Raw genomic sequence first — 18691 nt, 5'->3', positions numbered from 1 at the left:
AGATTTGTCACCTTCACTAGTCTACATGCTCAATCAAAAATACAGTTTCATATGAGCAGTGAAACAAAATGCTTTCCCTTTCCATATGTCAGCAGGGTAATTCCAGGAGTCTTTGAAAAATATGGCAAAATTGTTCTGCTTTCAGATCCAGGAGTTCTCCTTCGATTCATCTACATTTATGCCACAGAGTGACATTGATTTCTCAGTCGTTGTTCAAACCCATACAACCTGAGCTTCCAACCAGGTGGGAAACTGCCCTGGATGATCTCCAGTTGAACTCTGTATGGGTTTCCAAACTGTCCCACTGCAGGTAATCATGACTATTCTTTTAACAACAATTTGAAGTTACAACAGAGCTGAAAAAAGTGGCTGAGGACCAAGCCTTATATTTATTACATCATATGGGCCGTGGTGACACAGTGGTTAGAGTGCAGTACTACAGGCTACTTCTGCTGATCACTGGCTGCCAGCAATTTGGCAGTTCGAGTCCCACCAGCTCAAGGCTGATTCAGCCTTCCATCCTTCCGAGGTCGGTAAAATGAGGACCCAATTTGTTTTGGGGGAGGGGGGATATGCTGACTCTATAAACCGCTTAGAGAGAGCTGTAAAGCACTGTGAAGCAGTATGTAAGTCTAAGTGCTATTGCTATTGCTATTACCATTGTAATGTCCCCACATTCATGTGATGATAATTCAAGTGTTTGGCAACTTGTATGTATTTAGAGCCCGTATGGTCTAAAGTAAGTGTTGTATTCTCGGAGCGTCCACCAGCAGGTGGCGCTAGAGGAGGCCTGTCCACGCGCGCCCAGGATTGGTCGTTTTAAACAGGTTCCAGGGCGGCACGAGCATCAAGCCCCTATTGGCTACCGGCTTGACAGCTGGAGAATATAAATAGCTGTCAACCGGCTTTCAGTTCAGTTCAGTTACTAAGTTGAATAAATCAGTTACTGTTACTGGTTGTCTGTCAGTTATTACTGATACTTAATACTGGCGACGAGGACGGGCGGATCCAACCCAGCAAAACAAGTTACAATGACAACTTCATCGATGTTCGCCCCATTTCGTGTGGAGGCAGAAACCTGGGAGGCGTTTGTGGAAAGGTTTGAATGTTTCCTCCTGGCACACGACTTAACAAGCCTCTCCCTGGAGAGGAAAAGAGGCATATTTTTAAACTACTGTGGACCAGAAATGTTCGCAACTGCCAGAGCTCTCTCAGCTCCCACCCCTGTACACACGGTGCCTTGGGAAACATTAATGGCAAAATTAAAAACACATTATGAACCGGCACCTTCACGTTTTGCAAGGCGACAAGATTTTCGCCACTGCATTCAAGGAGAGGGGCAATCCATAAGCCACTACGTGGCTGCGCTCCGTGCGGCTGCTATTCCTTGTGAATTTGCTGATTTGGACGAAGCCCTGTTGGAACAATTTATTTATGGTCTGAAAGACGTTAAATTACATCGCCGAATTCTATCCCGGTCAGACCTCACTTTGAAAATTGCCGTTGATGAGGCACGCGCAGCGGAGATGGCCGAACAGTCAACCCCTGACCGTAGACGGTTGCCACAGCCGTTGCCAACGGGACAACAGTTTCCATCGCCTCAAGTAAATCATCAACAACTAGCCTCCTCTATACAATCAGAAATTGACTTAGCAATAGATCGTCTGCAATCATTAAATTTTAGAGACAGTCGCGCCTGCATGAGCTGCGGCGGCAAGCACGCACGCTCAACCTGCCGATTTAGGGCAGCTATTTGCCGGAAATGCGGGAAAAAAGGACACTTAGCAGCAATATGCCGCTCATCCGCTCCTGACAACCGGCCACAAAATCAAAATGCTGCCTACCGTTTTTCTGCACCTGCCCCACCAAATCGCCGCCTAAATTCTCTATCCCTGGGGGACATCCAAGAATACAACCCCGAATGGGTTGTCGACTCAGCATCCGCATCTGCAGGAGGTCGCGGTAAGATGCACCTGACTATCTTCCTCGAAGGCCGGCCTTGCTCTATGGAGCTAGATACAGGCTCAGCTCGCTCAATTATTTCTTGGCAAACATTATCATCTATTCTACCCCACTACAAAGTAAAGCAACTCAGCCCTGCAAACTGCCGCCTGAAAGACTACCAGGGAAACTCCATCAAGCTCCTAGGCTGCGCTAAGCTACTAGTTACTTATGGCTCCTTCACAGGCCACCTACCATTATTAGTGGTACAGGATCCCCTGGCCTCTTTATTGGGGCTCGATTGGTTCAGTGCTCTGGGTTTGTCAATAACTGGCATCCATGCAACGCAATACTCTTCCTTACCTACTAACAATTTCACCTCACTAATTGCGGAATTCAAAGATGTTTTTTCACCATCATTAGGCTGCTACAAGGGCTCCCCAATATCTTTAAACCTCGACCCTTCAATAGCTCCCATCAGGCTTAAGGCCAGACGTCTACCATTCGCCTTAAAGGCGAAAGTAGACGCGGAAATTGACAAACTCCTGGAACAAGGAGTTCTACAACCAGTTGATTTTTCCCCTTGGGAAACTCCAATTGTTGTTCCCCTAAAATCTGACGGTTCTGTAAGAATATGCGCAGATTTTAAAACAACAATTAATAAAGCCCTCCAAGCACATCCCCACCCAGTACCGGTAGTCCAGCACGTACTACACACATTAGGACGAGGTAAGATATTCGCAAAATTGGATCTAGCCCAGGCCTATCAACAGCTACCTGTTGATGAAGCCACAGCACTGGCACAGACAATAGTCACCCACCGCGGGGCTTTTAAATGTCGTAGGCTGCAATTCGGCGTCAGTGTGGCCCCAGGAATATTCCAGGGATTGATGGAGCGGTTGCTCCATGGCATTCCTGGGGTCACACCCTATTTCGATGATGTGCTCATCGCAGCCAAAGACGCCCCCACGTTAATAAAATCCCTACGTGCGGTCCTCCAAAAATTCCGGGCTGCAGGCCTCCATCTTAAGGCATCAAAGTGTAAATTGGGAGTCCCTGCCGTAGAATTCCTGGGATTCCTAATAAATAAAGATGGAATCCACCCATCACCAAAAAAAGTGGAGGCAATCCTTTCCGCACCAACCCCAACCAATAAGGTTGAGTTGCAGGCTTTCCTAGGCCTCCTCAATTTTTATTCGTCGTTCATTCCACACAAAGCGTCGTTAGCAGAGCCCCTCCACCGACTTTTAGACACTTCAGCACCATGGCTCTGGACCAGCCGCGAGGCGCAAGCGCTCGCGGCTGTCAAAAAGGCTTTGACAGCTCCACCAGTGCTAGCGCAATACGATGAGAAGTGGCCCCTGCAGCTAGCTTGCGACGCCTCTCCATTTGGAGTTGGCGCAGTGCTGAGCCATGTATATCCTGACGGCTCAGAGGCCCCCATAGCGTTCTACTCCCGCACCTTGTCCAAGCCTGAGCGAAATTATAGCCAGCTGGACAAGGAGGCGCTGGCCGCCGTTGCGGGAGTAAAACGTTTCCACCATTACCTGTATGGGCGGCCATTTACCCTCCTAACGGACCACAAACCACTTCTAGGCATTTTAGCTGGCGACCGCCCCACTCCAGAAATTTTATCTCCCCGCATGTCCCGTTGGGCGGAATTCTTATCAGCCTATAACTACACGCTGATCCATAAGCCAGGCATAACAATGGGCAATGCAGATGCTTTGAGCCGCTGCCCTTTACCGATTCCGGTATTGGACCCAGCTCCTACAGAAACAATCTGCCTTTTAGATGAATTGCAACTTCCACTGTCCGCATCAGACATAGCAATACATTCCAAAGCAGACCCCATCATCTCAAAAATAATTCATTTCGTCCGCAGTGGATGGCCTAATTCTGATATAGACCAGCCACTACTGCCATTCTATCGCCGCCGAACGGAACTGTCATCTCTCCAAGGCTGCCTCCTCTGGGGACATAGAATAGTAATCCCAAGCAAATTGCGCCAGGCACTGCTATCTCGTCTCCATGAGGGCCACCCTGGCATTGTCCGTATGAAGTGCCTGGGGCGCAGTTACATATGGTGGCCCTCCATGGATGCGGACATTGCAGCGTGGGTACAGGAATGCCCCCAATGCCAGCAGGTCCGCCCCGCACCACCAGCAGCCCCATCCAGAGAATGGGAACAACCCAGATCGCCGTGGAGCAGACTCCACGTGGATTTTTTAGGACCAATAGAGGGAACAACCTTCTTCTTGGTAATTGACGCGTGGTCAAAATGGGTAGAAATGTTCCCTATGCATTCCACTACGTCTGCAGCCACTATAAAAATCTTAGACAACTTATTCACAACACATGGGTTACCTGACATCATAGTGTCGGATAACGGGCCCCAATTTACTTCACAAGAATTTCAGACATTTCTCCAACGCCAAGGCATTCGCCACGCTCCCGTGGCTCCCTTCCACCCGGCGGCTAATGGAATGGCAGAGCGCGCGGTGCGCACGGCCAAGGAATCACTGGCACGCATGGCTCATTTGCCAATGCAGCAACGAGTAGCCACATTCTTAAGATGCCAGCACACCACCCCTTGCCCAATAACTGGCAAAGCTCCTTCCGAGTTGTTAATGGGAAGGAAACTACGTACGACGTTAGACAGATTACATCCCTTTTACGCTACCCCTTCCTACCCATCCTCTCCCCCCCCTAGGGTTTTCATGGTAGGGGAAAGAGTGTTCGCTAAAAACTTTGCAGGGGATCCTAAATGGGTGCCTGGTGTTGTATCGGAGCTAACGGGGCCCTGTTCCTATAGGGTCCTCCTTGGAGATGGAAGAGTGTGGAGGAGGCACATAGATCAGCTGAGGCGAAGAGACACCGGTGCAGCGTCAAACAACTCAAATGTTCCAAATGTTATTCCAAGTTCACAAAGACCTGTTGACGCCGCCCATCAGCCCAGATCTGAGCGAACAACTAGCTCCGGCGGCCAAATCAATGATCCGATACCGGCAAGCTATCTACCTGGTGAGTTGGGAGGAGTTCCACGGTTTGGCCCTTCATGGACACTTCCTCGAAGCGATCCTCCCTCTACGGCGGCAGTCACTCCACAGCTAAGAAGATCGCAGCGCGTGCGCAGAAGGCCAACCAGGTTCCAGGATTACGCATGCGCGGACAAGGGGGAAGGAGTGTTGTATTCTCGGAGCGTCCACCAGCAGGTGGCGCTAGAGGAGGCCTGTCCACGCGCGCCCAGGATTGGTCGTTTTAAACAGGTTCCAGGGCGGCACGAGCATCAAGCCCCTATTGGCTACCGGCTTGACAGCTGGAGAATATAAATAGCTGTCAACCGGCTTTCAGTTCAGTTCAGTTACTAAGTTGAATAAATCAGTTACTGTTACTGGTTGTCTGTCAGTTATTACTGATACTTAATAGTAAGGGTGTCAAATTCCATTTTATTGAGGGCCACATCAGGATTAGGTTTGACCTCGGAGGGCCGGAATGGGGGGCTGGGGGCTGGGTGTGGCCAAGGTGGCTGCAGCCATGGTGGGGATTAAACGGGACCGCACCTCCGCAGACATGGTTTTATAAACTTATAAAAATAGGGAGACATACGTTTCTGTGATTTTGTTTTTTTAATATTTACTTGATCCACTTGGTTACCTTATGAGATGGAGACCAGATCAAGAACTGACTCCATAGGAAGACTAGAACTATAAATTATTGACATGGGCTATAGTAGCTGAATAATGCAAGTCTGAAAGGTAAAATATTTTACTTTTCCTCATTTTTATAACCTTCTGAGTCAAGGATGGCCTCCTGCAGCACTCTAGAGGCCCCGTTTTGGGCCTGGACAGCCTCCTGGAGCACTCTGGAGGCCAAAAGCACTTGTGGGGGGGCGCATGTGCACCCCACCCACACCCATTTTTGTTAGCAGAGGCACCACGACAGAGGTGGGTTGCTCCGGTTTCAGCTGAACCAGTAGTGGCGTCAGCAGGAGGCTCCGCCTACCCGCCCGGACGCTTCTGCCCATAAGCTTCTGTGCATTTGCAGAAGTGTTGTGTGTGCACACACACACACATGAGCAAACCAGTAGTAAACCAGTTAGCAACCCACCACTGCACTGCGGGCTGGTCCTTTGCTATATTCAGTCTGGCCCCACGAGCCAGATCTAAACACCTCAGGGGTTGCATCCGGCCCGGGGGCCTTGAGTCTGACACCCCTGATCTAAAGCACTAGGCTAGAAACTATGAGACTCTGAGTTCTAATCCATCATTAGGCATTAAAGCCAGCAGGATGATCTTGGGCCAATCACATTCATTTAACCCAACCCACCAGGATTGTTGTTGTGTGGAAAATAGGAGAGGAAAGGAATATGTTTACCACTTTGAGTCATTTATAAAAATAAAATAGGTAGTGTCCATTAATCATATGATTTCTATTTAAAACCTTCCCAGGTTTTGATTAAAGTTGAATATCTGAAATTTAAATATTAACATAAACATGATGCGTGTAGCCAAGAGTATGCGTGTGGGTGTGTGAGTATGTGAGCGTCTGTTGTCTTTTTTATAACTGCCTTCCTGCTGTGCTATATTTAATGCTACACTGAAGATTATCCTAATTTATGAATAGCTTTTGGAGAAGTCTTTTGGGGAGTATTGCTGTAAGTGGAGGAATGAATTGGCATTAAGAAAAACTGCTGTCAGCAGGAGGCACCCAAAAGCTCCTCATGCATACATTTTGTATAATGCTCAATTCCCAGTGACTTCATGGAAATAAATGTGTAGTTTTCTCGGCAGTAATACAGAAGTGGATTGCCATTGTCTTGTCATCTCCAGCTTCCCAGGCAGCCTCATCTCCCTTGGAGGATCAGTTTGTAAGCCACGACAATTAAGGCAACTGCTGCCTTCTGCTGCAGTAGCAACTTTGTTTTGGGGTTGATCTCAATCTTGCTACTTGAGGAAATATCTTCCTCATGCTTGTTGTCTGGATTGAAGAAACCATGACATCATAGTAGCTGCTGATTCTTCATTAAATGTTGATTATCAAAAGGAAATAATTCCTTTCTCAATTCCTCCTTTAGCCCTGCAGCGTCCATTCAGTTCACAATTTCACCCTTTGCAAAATAAATGAATCAATAACCGAGAGAATATGAGCTGCTATACTGCAACTGTCAACATTTTATGGTTTAGTTTCTTGACCAATTATTCAAAAAAGAAAAAGAAAACCCCTCTGGTCCCTTGAACAACTCAGATTAGATCTTGCAACATTATCCTGGGTCACATACATTTGCCTTCATTCATACTCAAAATATATTCAAAATAAACATAATTGGATTTCATGAATGAAAGCAAAAAGTTTGATTTTATTTCTCCATTGTTGTTACATGTTTAATATCTCCCTTTGAGGAATCCCTATTTTCTTCATGCTATTTACTGCCCTCATCCATTCTGATTCTGCTTTCCTTGGCACCATTACTAAATATTTGGTTACTAAAACTGAACTTATATTTCACTGCTGGTCATCTAAAACAAACTAGTAGTTATTATATTCTCTAATAAAAATAGATTATTTGCAGCCAAAAACCTCCCTAACAAAATCTTTAAAATAGGAAATTAAACAGTTTATACCCAAACAGAAGGTATCAGAAAGCAGATTGCTTAAATGGTCTGTAGCTCTTTGGGTCAGCAGTTATAAAATTACACTTACTTAATTTAGAAGGCCACCTAATTCAAAAAATGAGAAAAGCATATGTATCTTGGGTTGTTTGTTTTTTGAATCACCCAGTCCCCAAAAAACCTGCACCAAAACTGCACAAAAGGATACCATAAAAAGCTGGCTGGGGAATTCTGGGAGTTGAAGTCCACAAGTCTTAAAGTTGCCAAGTTTGGACACCCCTGCCATAAAAGATTGCAATAAAGGTTGTTGAGAGATCAAGAAGAGCAAGGACAGATGCTCCGCTCCCATCATGCTTCCACCAGAGATCATCCAAGAAGGCCTGAACCCTGACTGAAAGTGGTCCAGATAATCCATTTTTTTCCAGAGACCTTTGAAGCTGAAGCACAATCACCATTTCTACAACTTTCCAAGGTTGGAAACTGGATGAATGTTGTCAAGGATTGTATTTTTTTTCTCCAAACTTTCAAAATCAGCTTTTCTATTGTCCAAGGGATACATTTAATTAATATCTTTTCATAGCCCTTGTTTACACAAAAGATGAAATGAACTCTTCCTCTCCAATATTCTTGCACCTTCTACGTCATCAACAAGTGCTTTTCTGTATTGTTGTCAGTATTAAGTCTAGGACAGGGTGTGAAACTCAAAGCCCACAGGCCAAACCCGCCCCATGGGGTGCTTAAATCTGGCCCATGGGGCCAGCCAGGAAATATCAAAGGAACAGCCCACAGTGCCTCTGCCAGCCAAAACTTTAAATATTAAAGAACCACCACCACCACCACCACCACCACCACCACCAACCCGCGGTCTGTTTTCGGCCTCCACGACCTCCTGCAGCACTCTGTTGGCCAAAAACAGCCAGCCGAAATCACTATCATAGATTCAGAATCATACTTCATTCTTGCTATAGAAACTGAGGAAATAAGTAGTATGCTGGTTTGAGCTGCTGAAGGGTAGAACAGGGTGACAGTCAATCAATCAAACAGACAATTTAAACAAGTCTTCCACTGTTGGCAGAGTGAAGGTTCCAGGGGATGTTAAGACAGTAGTAAATGGAAGATTTCAACTAAAATTCATCCATGCATAAGCCTTATTTTATGCTCCAGGGAAGTATCATCTATGTCTTCTGGTTGGCTGGTTGGGTGAGTAGATATGCCATAGCAATGCTAGGGTGACTCCCTTCATTTTTACCCAGATGCTTTCTCAGAAGGGATTTCTGCACAAATTTACATATTCTTTACAAACAATGTCCCCTTTTCCTTGCAGGGAAGTCAAGTTCTCTGGAACAAAGCTTATCCTTTGCTTGCAATATTTTTATCAGTAGTTTCATTCTATTAATTTTTAGATTGTATTACTACACTGTGTCAGGATTCAAAGCATAAAAATATAATGATATACACCAATGTTGTCCTTCTAGCTTGTAAAATACTGATCTCTGTTGCTTGTAATTTATTAGCTTCCAGTGCCAACGTCTTACTGCAATCATTCTTGTCCCAATATTTTATACTCACTCAGACCACAAGATTTAGTTCCCAGGCTTTTTTGACCAAGTTTCTACTAAGCTTCTCATGATAGGCATCCCTGTCATCCATAAGGAATTTTGGTACTATAAGGCAAGGTTTATGAACCCTAATATTTTGCTGATGACTCTGTCCAGACTCAGGTGCCAACTGTTCTTCTGTCATATACTAGTCTTTCCTCCCAGCCTTCTGACCTTTAACAGTAAGTACTGATGCAAGCATCATTTGTGCTCCTGATTTCTTCATTTTCTTATCCTGAGCTTTATTGTCTTTGGAGATACGTTCAACAATTCCTCTGACTGGATCATTTGTCCCATGTGAATTAGCAAGGGAAAGCAGTAACCAATTATTCTGAAGAGCCTCGGCAGTCTGTTGTCACATCTGGAATACAAGCTCCAGGAAAGCCCTGCTCTTTCAGAGATCTCAAGTTTGGAGATGGTTACTTCTGTTCCTCTCCACAGGAAATCTCTGACAACCATATGTCTGCTCCTTCTTAGGCTGACAGTTAAGCACTTTTCATCCACGGGATTCTGAGTATTTTCCTTAAAATTTCTTCTTTTAACATAACAGCATCACTCACTAAGTCAAAAGTCTAAGTAACAGCTGTGTGCTTCTAGTGCATTTCCAGAATGACAGTTGGTCTTACCTGAACTGTTGTTTTAGGAGGTTTTGCAGATTAGCCAGGATTGGATATTGTGATGTCCAATTGGCCTCGAGACAGAATTAAAATTGAAGCCATGCCTCTGTGCTCCTTGCTCCTGGTTCCCAGTTTCAACAAGTCAAGACTACTTCAAAACACCTGAAAACAAGTCATAAGGGAAAAGAAGCTACCCCCTGAACTCCCCAACCCCTGGACCAACGCTAGGGTGGGAACCTGGCTAATCCTGCAAAACCTCCTAAAACAACAGTTCAGGTAAGACCAACTGTCATTTTCTGGAGGAATTTTGCAGGATTAGCCAGGATCGGGACATACCCAAGTTAACGTCCCTCAGGGGGGGCACTATTGGTCCTGGGCTCCTCATGTGCTACCACTTGTTGTAACACCCTACAACCAAACGGCGCATCAGCCGATGCAAACACGTCTAACATGTAATGTCTGATAAAGGGAGACGGGGACGCCCACGTGGCAGCCCTGCAAATCTCCACGATAGACCGCCAAGGTAGCCACACTCCTGGTAAAGTGTGCTGTGTTGCCCTGGGGCACCGGAAGGTGCTGAACCTCATAGGCCAATACGATGGCCAGTTTGATCCACCTTCCTATAGCCGAGGAGGACACCCTCTTCCCCAGGAAAGACAGATAAAAGGAAATGAAGAGCGCCTCAGATTTCCTGAGGCTCTCCATGCGCCTCAGGTAAATGACATCCAGCTGGTGCCAAAGGCGCTCCCTATTATGAGATGGTTCCGGACAAAAATCCAGTAATACCACCTCCTGTGATCTGTGGAAAGGGGAATTAGCTTTGGGAATAAAGGTCGGATCCAGTTGCAGGATGGCCCGATTATTGTGAAAGTACAAAGATCCGACCTGGAGGACAACGCCCCCAGTTTGGAGATGCAACGGGCTGAGGTGACAGCCACAAGGAACACTTGTGACAGCCACAAGGAACACTTAAAGGTTATGAACTTCAGGTCAACTGTCCTCAGAGTTTTGAATGGTGCTCCTGTCATAGCTTTGAGAACCATAGTGAGGCTCCATGTTGGAAACCTGTGGACTACCGGGGGATAGAGATTCCCCGCACCCTTCAGGAACCTCTTAATGAGCAGAACCTGGGAAAGTGGAAGGAGCCCCTCTCCATGAATGATCGTGGAGAGGGCCGCCACCTGTCTCCTGAGGGTGCCATGAGCCCCCTATCCAATCCATCTTGGAGAAACTCCAAGACGTGCGGTACCAAAGCCTCGCAAGGATCCACTCCTGAGACCCGGCACCACTCTGCAAAGACCTGCCAGGTGGAATCATAAATCCTAGTGGTGGAATCCTTGCGTGAAGCCTCAATTGTGGAGATCACCCTCTGTGAAAGCTGGGCAGCGCTCAGGCGCTCCCGCTCAATCTCCACATGGCTAACAGCAGCCACTGTGGCTCAGGATGCACCAGGTTCCCCTGTCTGAGGTCCACATTCCTCCCTGGGATCCTTGATGGATGTGACACTGACAGGCACATTAGGTCCGCAAACCACGCCCAGCACGGCCAGTAGGGTGCCACTAAGATGAGCTCCGCCATCTCTGATATCACTTTCCGAACTACCCCAGGGAGAAGGGGAAGGGGAGGAAGGTGTAGAGCAGGACTTCCGGCCACGGAATCCAAAGTGTGTCGACTCCCTCCGTCCCCCAGCCGAGAACCGAGAGAAGAACCGATCCACCTGAGCACCTCTGGATGGTTGAACCTGGAGCCGATGGCCTGGAACAACTCTGGAGAAAGGCTCCACTCCCCGTGGTCAACCGTGGACCAACTGAGCCAGTCAGCTTGATGGTTGTTCACTCCTGTGATGTGCTCCGCCATGAGCAATTGAAGATGTCTCTCCGCCCAGGCGCCGAGTGCCATCACCTCGGTTCGAAGAGCCCTGGAGTGTGTGCCGCCCTGTCGGTTGATGTGGGCCTTCGCCGCCACGTTGTCAGCCAGCACCACGACATCTTGATCCCGAACATGGTCCTTGAAGTGCCGCAATGCCAAGTGAATCGCTCGCAGTTCCAGCCAATTTATATTGTGTTGGAGGTCCAACCAGGTCCCACGCCCCTGCACCATCCGGGACTCCAAGAGAGTTCCCCACCCTTACAAGCTGGTGTCCGTTGTCAGGATGAGGCGCTCCGGCTCCCTGAACTCGTAGCCCTTGTGTAGCGCTGGTGAGAGCCACCACCTCAATAACAGCTGCACCTGTGGTGTCACTGGAACCTTTTCCTTGGAATTGCTGGAGTTGGACCTCTGATGCGGCAGGAGACGCCACTGGAGCGGCCTCGCGTGTAGACGAGCCCAAGGCACCATGTCTATGCAAGAAATGAATTTCCCCAGCAAGATGGAGAGCACCACTACAGGAACAAAAGGTTGCCTTCTAACTTGTCTAACTAAGGCTAACAAACTAACTTTACGGTCGTGGGACAGGAACACCTCCCCCAGCTTAGAATCTATTATGGTCCCCAGGTGAGGAATCTTGGTGGCGGGAATGAGGGAATTCTTATCTAAGTTAACCAAAAAACCTAACTGCTGTAGTGTGGATACCACCAATGAAATATCCTCCCTCACCCGCTCAAACGATGCTGCTTGGACTAAGGTGTCATCAAGATAGCTTTGGACCCTGACAGAGTGCTCACAGAGGGAAACCTCCACCGCGGCTAGGACCTTGGTGAAGGTCCGAGGCGCCGAAGCCAAGCAAAATGGTAGGGCCCTATACTGATAGTGCCTAGCCAAATAGGAGAACCTGAGATAGTTACGATGGCCCGGGAAGATGGAGATATGGAGGTAAGCCTCCATCAGGTCGATGGAGGCCATGAAGTCATTGCGCCTGACACCCACCAAGATTGATTTAAGGGATGCCATCTTGAATCTCCTATAGACTAAGTGAAAATTTAGCAGTTTTATATCCAGAATCGCCCTCCATCCCCCTGAACTCTTCGGAACGACAAAAAGGTTGGAATAGAAACCTGAGCCCACTTGGTCCGGTAGAACCGGTTCCACCACCCTAATCTCTAGGAGTTGTTGGATCACTTGCCTCATGAGAGGGCGCTTATCCTTGCTCTTGGTGACCGAAAACATCCAAAAGTGGTCTGGTGGAATGGAGAGGAACTCTAGGCGCAAGCCAAATCTGATGGTGTTCAGAACCCAGGCATCAGTGGTAATCTCAGCCCAGGCATCAGCAAACAGAAGCAGTCTGCTGCCTATGGGTGGAGTTGCTATTGACCTATCTGCCCTGGCAGTAGGGGCAGCCACCTCCCCCCCAAAAGGGCCTCTTCCCCTGAGGTTGGAACCTAGGCCTATCCCTGGTGTAATGCCTATCCGACTGCCTATCTGATCTCGGAAAATACCTGCTGTGTTGTGCATCCTGATCTGACTGACGATAGGACTGCTTCTGAAAATAAGGTGCAGATTTTTGCTCCGACTTCTTTGCGGGCGTGAGCATGACCTTCTTTTTGTTCTTGTCCTCAACGAGGATTGGGTCCAACGGGGTACTGAAAAGGGATCCCCCGGAATAAGGCGATGATGCCAGATGCCACTTCGCCTTGTTCTCCGCTTGCCACCCCCTCAGCCACAGGAGACGTCGGGAGGTCACCAAGGCCGCCATCGCCCATGAGGCATACTTCATGGCATGCAGAGTGGCATCTGCAGAGAATTGTGCAACAGCAACCAGCTTGTTGAGATCCTGATGAGTATGCACCTCCTCAGGTGGAATCCGTTCCTGCATCTGTTGTAGCCAAAGGATGGCTGTGCAGCTGAAGAACAACGCAGAGGCAGCCGCCTTGATAGCCCACGTGGAAGACTGGAATGTTTTATGAAGGATCAGCTCCGCCTTCTTGTCCTTGGCCTTCAAGTAATCAGCAACATACCGGACACCACTGTTGAAGTGGAAGCCAATGCCATCACTGGAGGGACCACTGTGGGCACCTGCAAGGCATCAGAGAGACTAGGTTCCATGTTAAAGAACCTCCTATGACTGCTGCTGGGGTTAGGAAATGTCCCTGGCTTTTCCCACTGCTTTTTATCTACTTCTAGGAACAACTTAGGGGCAGGGATGTCTTCCTTCGCTGGAGGAGGCTCTGAGTAAAGTCGATCCTCCGGCTTTTTCTCCGGACCACCCTCTTTGGCACCCGACTTGGCGCCCTCCGTCTCACCCAGTTGCGCTGTGGCCCTGGCCTTGTGCAGCAGTGATTTGAACAAATCCAGAGGAAACAAACCAGAAAATGCTGGTGCCTCAGGCTTTGAGGGATCCTCATCATCAGACATGTCTACTTCTCTCTGAACCTGATCCCCCGCTATGGAAACTTTGCTAGCTAGAGAAGGAGAAACAGGTGTACCTCCAAGGGGGAAGGCCTCAGCCTGGCCTGAGCAGTGCCCCCCCCCCCCCATGGACCTTTGCCACCATTGCGGGTCGCACAGAACCCTTCTGTAACCCAGCAGAAATTCCATGTGAAATTGCAGAGGAGATAAACCTCTGAATGCTTGCTGGAAGCTGTTTCATGTCTCTAACGAAGGAATCCTCCTCCTCCTCTTGTGCACAGTCATCAGGCTGTGGAGCCAATGATGGGACTATCCCCTCTGACCCACCTGCACTGAAAAGGATCCCTTAGGTAGGGGCCCTGTTCCACGATGGAGAGTGGGGGGGGGAGGTGAAATGTCCCTGAGATACACTGGAGAATCCCCCCAGTGAGGAAACCTAGACCTGGATCTAATAGGCGATCTAGACCACAAGGGAGAACTAGGCCTACCCCCTCTGTTCAGCCCTGGACACCTGCTTTTCCAGGGTCCTGTGCCTCCTTTCCTCATCCTTCTGCAAGGCCTTGGAGGATTTTCCAACTGCTGCAGTCTTTCGCAGTCTACAGACGCTGTGGGCCTCACTCGGGCCCCACTGGAGGTCCCCTCCCAAGGGGACAATGGGGGGAATCCGGCCTCTCCTCTGCATCTGCTATGGCACCAGGTCAGAGCTCCAGCAGGCTCAGCCCACCCAAACAGCAGCAACCAAAAAACAGCTTCCCCCAATCACTCACGGCCCCCACGCGACGAAATCAGCCTCCGGTAGACCTTTCCAGCCCCTTTTGCAAGCCACGCATCTGCCAGCAGCGCCACACGGCGTGCCACGCAGTCCTCACTGTCCCGCACCACTCCGGGCCTCCTGGTGTCGATCGAGGTCCACAGGGCCTTGCTGCCACTGTAGATGGGATGGCCACCCCAGGAAAGCAGGGATGAAAACGTGGCTCCGTAGTACCCTCTGCCCCAGCCCATGCAGCCCGCAGGAATTTGAGGCCCCAAAATGGCCGCCATAATGGCGTTCTGCCTCTATAGCCCCAAGAAGCAACTTTTGAAACCCTTACTGGCAGCCGGGAGCGAGTCATACCAAGGGGAGGCTTCCAGGTATCAGATGGAGGCAAGGGGAAGAAGGCAGGGAGGAGGAAATTGCAGGATGGCACTGGATTGTTTTTGGAAGAATCAGGAACCAAAAGAAACTCGTCTTTCTTCGGCCAGACAGAGTTGAAACTGGGAACCTGAAGCAAGGAGCACAGAGGCGTGGCTTCAATTTTAACTCTGTCTCAAGGCCAATTAGACATCACAGTATCTAATCCTGGCTAATCCTGCAAAATTCCTCCGGAAAATGTCTCCTTTCTCTTGGTCCTATAAACCATGTTTTCATTCCTCCACCTCTTACTCTTTTTTCATCGTTTTGATTTAGAGAACTCCAGTCTTTCATGTCAAAACCGTGCTCCCTCCCTGATAAATTGGAATGACATGCTTCCAACCTTTTCACCTTCTGTTCTAAAAGAACCAGTTGCACGCACTTGTTGCGTCTCTCATTCAGGCAGTTCTGAGGCATGGGAAAAAAGAGCTAATACAAATTCTGCAGCTCACTTGAACAACTATTTGCCTCAGATGCTCACTTGAACAACTATTTGCCTCAGATGCCCCACTGAACATGGCTTTTTTCTGCACCTCCACCATTGCTTGCTCTCTCTGTGCCCACACAAAACCTCTGGATGCCCAACTTGGTTGCTGAGTCAGCTGACAGAGTAGCCTAGAGCGACACAGGAAATGCATCCTACAACCACAACCGCAAACTCAGGCAAGGCACAAAGAGCCAAAAGCAGAGGCAAAGAGACAAATTATATGACAGTAATCAAATCTCCACCATCACAACCTCAGGATCAAAAAGAAGAATTTTCAACTGAATTTTTCAACAATAAAAGGCTAAACCAGGTGCCTCCACAGTCTAAATAAAATGTGAGGTGGTCAAAACCAAAAACAGAGACTTCAGTAAGCCTCATAATTGGTCCCATGCCATAACTCATCTCAAACTCATACCAAGCTCCATTTTTTAGTTTTTTGGGTTCTGGCTGTTCTCACACTAACGCTTGCTGCTCCAAGTACTTCTAGCTATCTTCCTTTGCCTTTCACTTCTCAGATGATATAACATCTTTCCTGAGGACACTACCCAAGAACTGATAAAGAAATCAGATAAATTTAGGGAGATAATAAACCCTCCTCTACAAGAATATTTTCCTTAATTAGGATCAAATATACATTTAAATTTGCCTTAATCAAATATTGGTCTGACAGAATATAAACTATTTCTAACTATCACCAAGCAGAAAATGAGATTTTTGTCAAATATAGTAATATGTAAATGCAACAGTGGCATTTCTGTTCAAACTGTTACAGGTTAGATTTAGGAAGAGAGTACTCAACTCCATGTTTTTCTCTCAAGGAGCCTACTATGGAGTACAAAATCTCAGGGATGGTGAGTGAGGGTCATAGAGCCTGTCCATGGCACCCTTCCACCTCTTCCCAGTTATCAACCCACACAATCCTGGGGTTATGACGGCAACCAGACAGCCAGGATTGCCGCCTCTAAGTGTTGTGATCACTTATGACCACATCATTTTGCAATAACAACCCAAGTTCCAATTGACATCAGAACCTGCCTGTAGTTTCAAAAGTTTCAAAACTAGTTCTTCATCATCATATCTGTGATTCACACGTGGATTAGCAGGTTGAATAGGAAACAAAGGACCTGGTCATCATATGATAACCAACTTTTCCAAAGTTACATCTCTTGAAATATCTTCAAATTTACAGTCTCCATATCTGGGTTAAGGTGGAAGTTTGAATCATATGACCACCCAGCATACCTCCAGTAGGGGATTACCTACCAGAAGAAGTAGCTTGCAGGTGCTATTATTGCTCGTGGGGAAAAATCACAGATTAGAAGGGGAGACAGCTATTTAGACCATTTATAACAAAATCTGCTGGTTTCCACTACCCATCCAGAGAGATACTGGGGAGAAAAACTAGAATGCACTGGGACACATTTTGCTGCCAAGATGGTTAATAAGCCATCACAGGACAATATGGGAATGATTGAAATGGAGACAGACACTCTTTGGAAGGGCAGTGGGCATGAGGTAACCAAATCTGTGTGATCCTAAAATGGTTGAAGGGAAATGCCTTGATTTCAATTGTTTTGATGAATAATAAGGCAGTCCAAAGATCTATCTTACAGAGATGCATCTTTAGTCTCATTATCCAAAATGACTGAACCGCTGTTAGCACACTTCAAGGATGTCAGAATGTACAGGAACTCAAGACTGCTGGGACTGGGACTATAAATAGGGATCCCATTTTCTTTTTGTAATCAGATGGATAGGCCACTTACACTTATACGCTACTGAATCTTTAACAGACTGTTTATTCTGGGTTAATCAGAGCAGTAGGCTTCTAGGCAGGACACGAAGAATTGAATTTCAAAGGGAGAACGCTGCTAGACATTTTGCAGACACAATCAATGACATGGATAAAAAGAAGGGGCTACAATATCTTCAGAGTTTGCTTCCCTTAAAACTGTCCCTGATCAATATACAAATGTGCATCACTGCAATCATCTTGCTGGTCAATACCTAGTAGCATTTACAAATATTTACTGCATAACTTTTACCAAGACAAAACAAGAAGAAGATAAGGTGTCCTGAAAAACAAATCCAAGGAGTTTTGAAGATGAATGGAAAACTTTAAAAAAAAAGTTAGAATGACTATTAGCTCCAGGGCAGCTCTGTTAGCCTTATGGCAGTCAAAAGCAAACCAAACAATTTTGATAATGGTTTCTACCAAATAATTCCATAAATGATGATTGATGTTTCCATAAATTATAGGGAATTATAAACAAGAGCCCTGCATCTAACCTTTATGTACAAATCATCTAAAAAGATGAGATATCTATAAATAACATGCACAAAAGATCACACATTTGCCTTGGTCTATTTGATCTTCTTTTCTACCAAATTATTTGGAAAAGCTCTTTCTCAATTACTTACCTTCACTTGTCACAATAGGATGCTCAAACCTTTGACACTGGGAATCTTCCATTGCCATGCCTCCTAAACATATTATCTCCAGACTTGTGACCATCAAAATTGCTGTCAGAATAGTGTCTTGCATATTGATCCTGGGCACCAATCACATCTCCCTTAATCAGAAATGCTTCAAGTATTCAGATGCAAAAACAGCCTGCAAAATGTAAAAGTAACAACACCAGAATTACCATTAGACCAGGATTTACACATCCAATTTTCCAGATTTTTGTTCTAAAGCATGCTTTGTCACTCATCCCAACTCTTTTATTCCAACAATAACACTTCTGATGACATACAAATGTTGTATGTTGCATAATAACATAAAAGATACAAAGATTTTTTCCTGCCTCTTTCTTTCTCACACATATATACACAAACATTACTTAAAACTATTTTTTTCTGATGATGATTCTAAAAGTTATTTGGACATGACATGCCAGACTGAGGCAATAATTCATGGTTTCTAAACTAGACCAAAAATGATGAACTCCTGTATTTTCAGAGGATTCAGTATTAATATC

The 18691-nt window shown here is 46.8% G+C and overlaps 1 protein-coding gene across 1 annotated transcript in view; it reads right to left on the bottom strand.

Moving 5' to 3' along the window:
* Positions 1 to 18691, bottom strand: part of SEMA5A (semaphorin 5A) — a 208813-nt gene that overhangs the window by 108062 nt on the left and 82060 nt on the right. The window contains exon 2 of the mRNA XM_081952502.1: positions 18132 to 18324. Within this exon, the coding sequence (XP_081808628.1) occupies positions 18132 to 18255 (124 nt within the window). The 5' untranslated portion in view covers positions 18256 to 18324. The remainder of the gene's footprint in view (positions 1 to 18131; positions 18325 to 18691) is intronic.

This window comes from Natrix helvetica, assembly GCF_964273705.1.
Source record: "Natrix helvetica genome assembly, chromosome: 4".
In the NCBI taxonomy this organism is placed as follows: Eukaryota; Metazoa; Chordata; class Lepidosauria; order Squamata; family Natricidae; genus Natrix; species Natrix helvetica.
Note: the sequence above shows the minus strand (reverse complement) of the source record. Positions and strands in the feature narration are given on the sequence as shown.